General features: G+C 41.2%; 1 protein-coding gene across 1 annotated transcript in view; it reads left to right on the top strand.

The window, feature by feature from the left end:
• The window catches only part of cngb1a (cyclic nucleotide gated channel subunit beta 1a), a 34,856-nt gene that overhangs the window by 29,333 nt on the left and 3,503 nt on the right, over window positions 1-2,020 (top strand). Inside the window, exons 32-35 of the mRNA XM_013909104.1 lie at window positions 652-774; window positions 1,401-1,542; window positions 1,637-1,796; window positions 1,889-2,001. Of these exons, the coding sequence (XP_013764558.1) occupies window positions 652-774; window positions 1,401-1,542; window positions 1,637-1,796; window positions 1,889-2,001 (538 nt within the window). The remainder of the gene's footprint in view (window positions 1-651; window positions 775-1,400; window positions 1,543-1,636; window positions 1,797-1,888; window positions 2,002-2,020) is intronic.

Below are 2,020 nucleotides of genomic sequence, written 5' to 3'. Positions count from 1 at the left end.
ACTTGAAAAAAGTAATCAGATTACTGCCCATCTCTGATTACCGGAGGTTCCCAGAAGGTTGCCAGTCTTGTCTCTAGATCTACATGAATCTTCACACATCCAAACTGACAAGTGATGATGTCACAAACCTCGTTAAACTTCTTTTCTCCGATCAGGATAAATGTTTTTTTGACTCTGCCCTGTAAGAAATATTTGCCTCAGAGATCATAGAAAATATGAAAGTAGCAACATAAAAATGGTAAAATATTACATTTAACAGCATAAAAATATAAAATACACACCCAGAAAAACTATTTTATTCTTTTACTTTAGAAAGAATAATAAATTATGAAAGTTTCCAGTAGCAGGGACAGAAGTAGGTTCAGGGACATGGTGTAGTTTTGTCAGCTGATAAGAATGATCATCATTTTAGTTTTATTTTAATGGGAGAAAGTTTTGTCATTTAGGCACCAAAAAAAGGCCAAAAGAGTTTTTACCCAGAGCAACAAAAACAGTGTACCATGTGCAAAAAGCCTAAATGCACTCGTAGTGGCCCCAGTTTGGATCCTTGAGGAACGCCCACGTTAAATAATAATTTATTTCAGTAGATCTCTTTCTTGTTGCTGTTCTTGAATTTTTGATGTTATTTTTGTTTCTGCCGCTGTATGTCAGGGTGATCCGAACCTCAATGTACCTGCTGTACTCCCTGCATATCAACGCCTGCCTCTTCTACTGGGGCTCCGATTATGAAGGACTGGGATCCACCAAGTGGGTCTACAATGGAAAAGGCAACGCGTAAGAATTCAGATTTATATTTTTGCAATAAGAAGGGTTCAATGTTAACGATGTGAGACTGATTCTGTCTGTTTCTGGATGTCAGAATGAGGAAGAAAGAGGAAATCTGAATATAGAAGAGCCATAACTGTTTGCTCTTCAACAGGGCAAACAGACTGTATGGCAGTTACGTCATCTGTAAAACTGCAGCAGTGTGATCGTGCTTCATTTTCACTGTGTCTGATTTGGTTATAGTTGCAGCTCAGACATCAGTGGACAGATCTACTAACATCAGGGTCACCGACTTATTGTAACAAAACCTTTTATTCACTGTAATTGACAGGAAATTTCTGATGTGAATGTGTTAAACTATGTCTCTGATCCACAGGTGATGGTTAGTTTGGCCTCACAGCTGTGGCTGGGTTATTGATTGAATTTACCCATATAATTAAATTTTAACTATCACAGATTCGTCAGCTTTATGTTGCATTTTGCTGAAATCCTTGAAGGAAGCAAAACCCAGTAGAAGTTTGAATTTTAAAATGTTCTAGGTTCTTCAAATCAGGTTAGAATATCTTAAAAGTGCATTTCCACTAAACTAAAGCTGAAACTCTTCATGAATCGATGGACTGTTTTCATTCCTGCAGGTACATCCGCTGTTACTACTTTGCCGTGAAGACGCTGATCACCATTGGAGGACTGCCCGACCCAACCACTGTCTTTGAAATCTGCTTCCAACTCATTAATTACTTTGTTGGCGTCTTTGCTTTCTCCATCATGATCGGTCAGGTCGGTAAAACCACCATTTACAGCTCTGCTTCTTTTTGGCCATCCATGACCTAACGTGGTTCCGCCCCCTTTGGTTTTTGGTGCAATGTGTCAGATGAGGGATGTAGTTGGAGCGGCGACTGCCGGGGAGAACTACTACCGTGCCTGTATGGACAGCACGGTTAAGTACATGACCTCCTACAACATCCCTCGCGAGGTCCAGAACCGCATCAAGACCTGGTACGACTACACCTGGAAGAGCCAGGGCATGCTGGGTAAGAAATGTCTGAGAGAAGCTGTCTGAGACCTGGTCCCTGAACGCCTCGTGTTCAAAGTAACAGTGAGCATTGTGGTGTCCCATGTGCAGATGAGCAGGAGCTTCTGATCCAGCTTCCCGATAAGATGAGGATGGACATCGCCGTGGACGTTAACTACGCCATCGTCAGTAAAGTCGCCCTGTTTCAGGTCAGAAACGGCGAATAAAAAATAACATTTTTTT

Source organism: Pundamilia nyererei, unplaced genomic scaffold, assembly GCF_000239375.1.
Source record: "Pundamilia nyererei isolate P.nyererei 1_Seehausen unplaced genomic scaffold, PunNye1.0 scaffold00019, whole genome shotgun sequence".
In the NCBI taxonomy this organism is placed as follows: domain Eukaryota; kingdom Metazoa; phylum Chordata; class Actinopteri; order Cichliformes; family Cichlidae; genus Pundamilia; species Pundamilia nyererei.
This window is presented reverse-complemented; position numbering and strand designations above follow the sequence as displayed.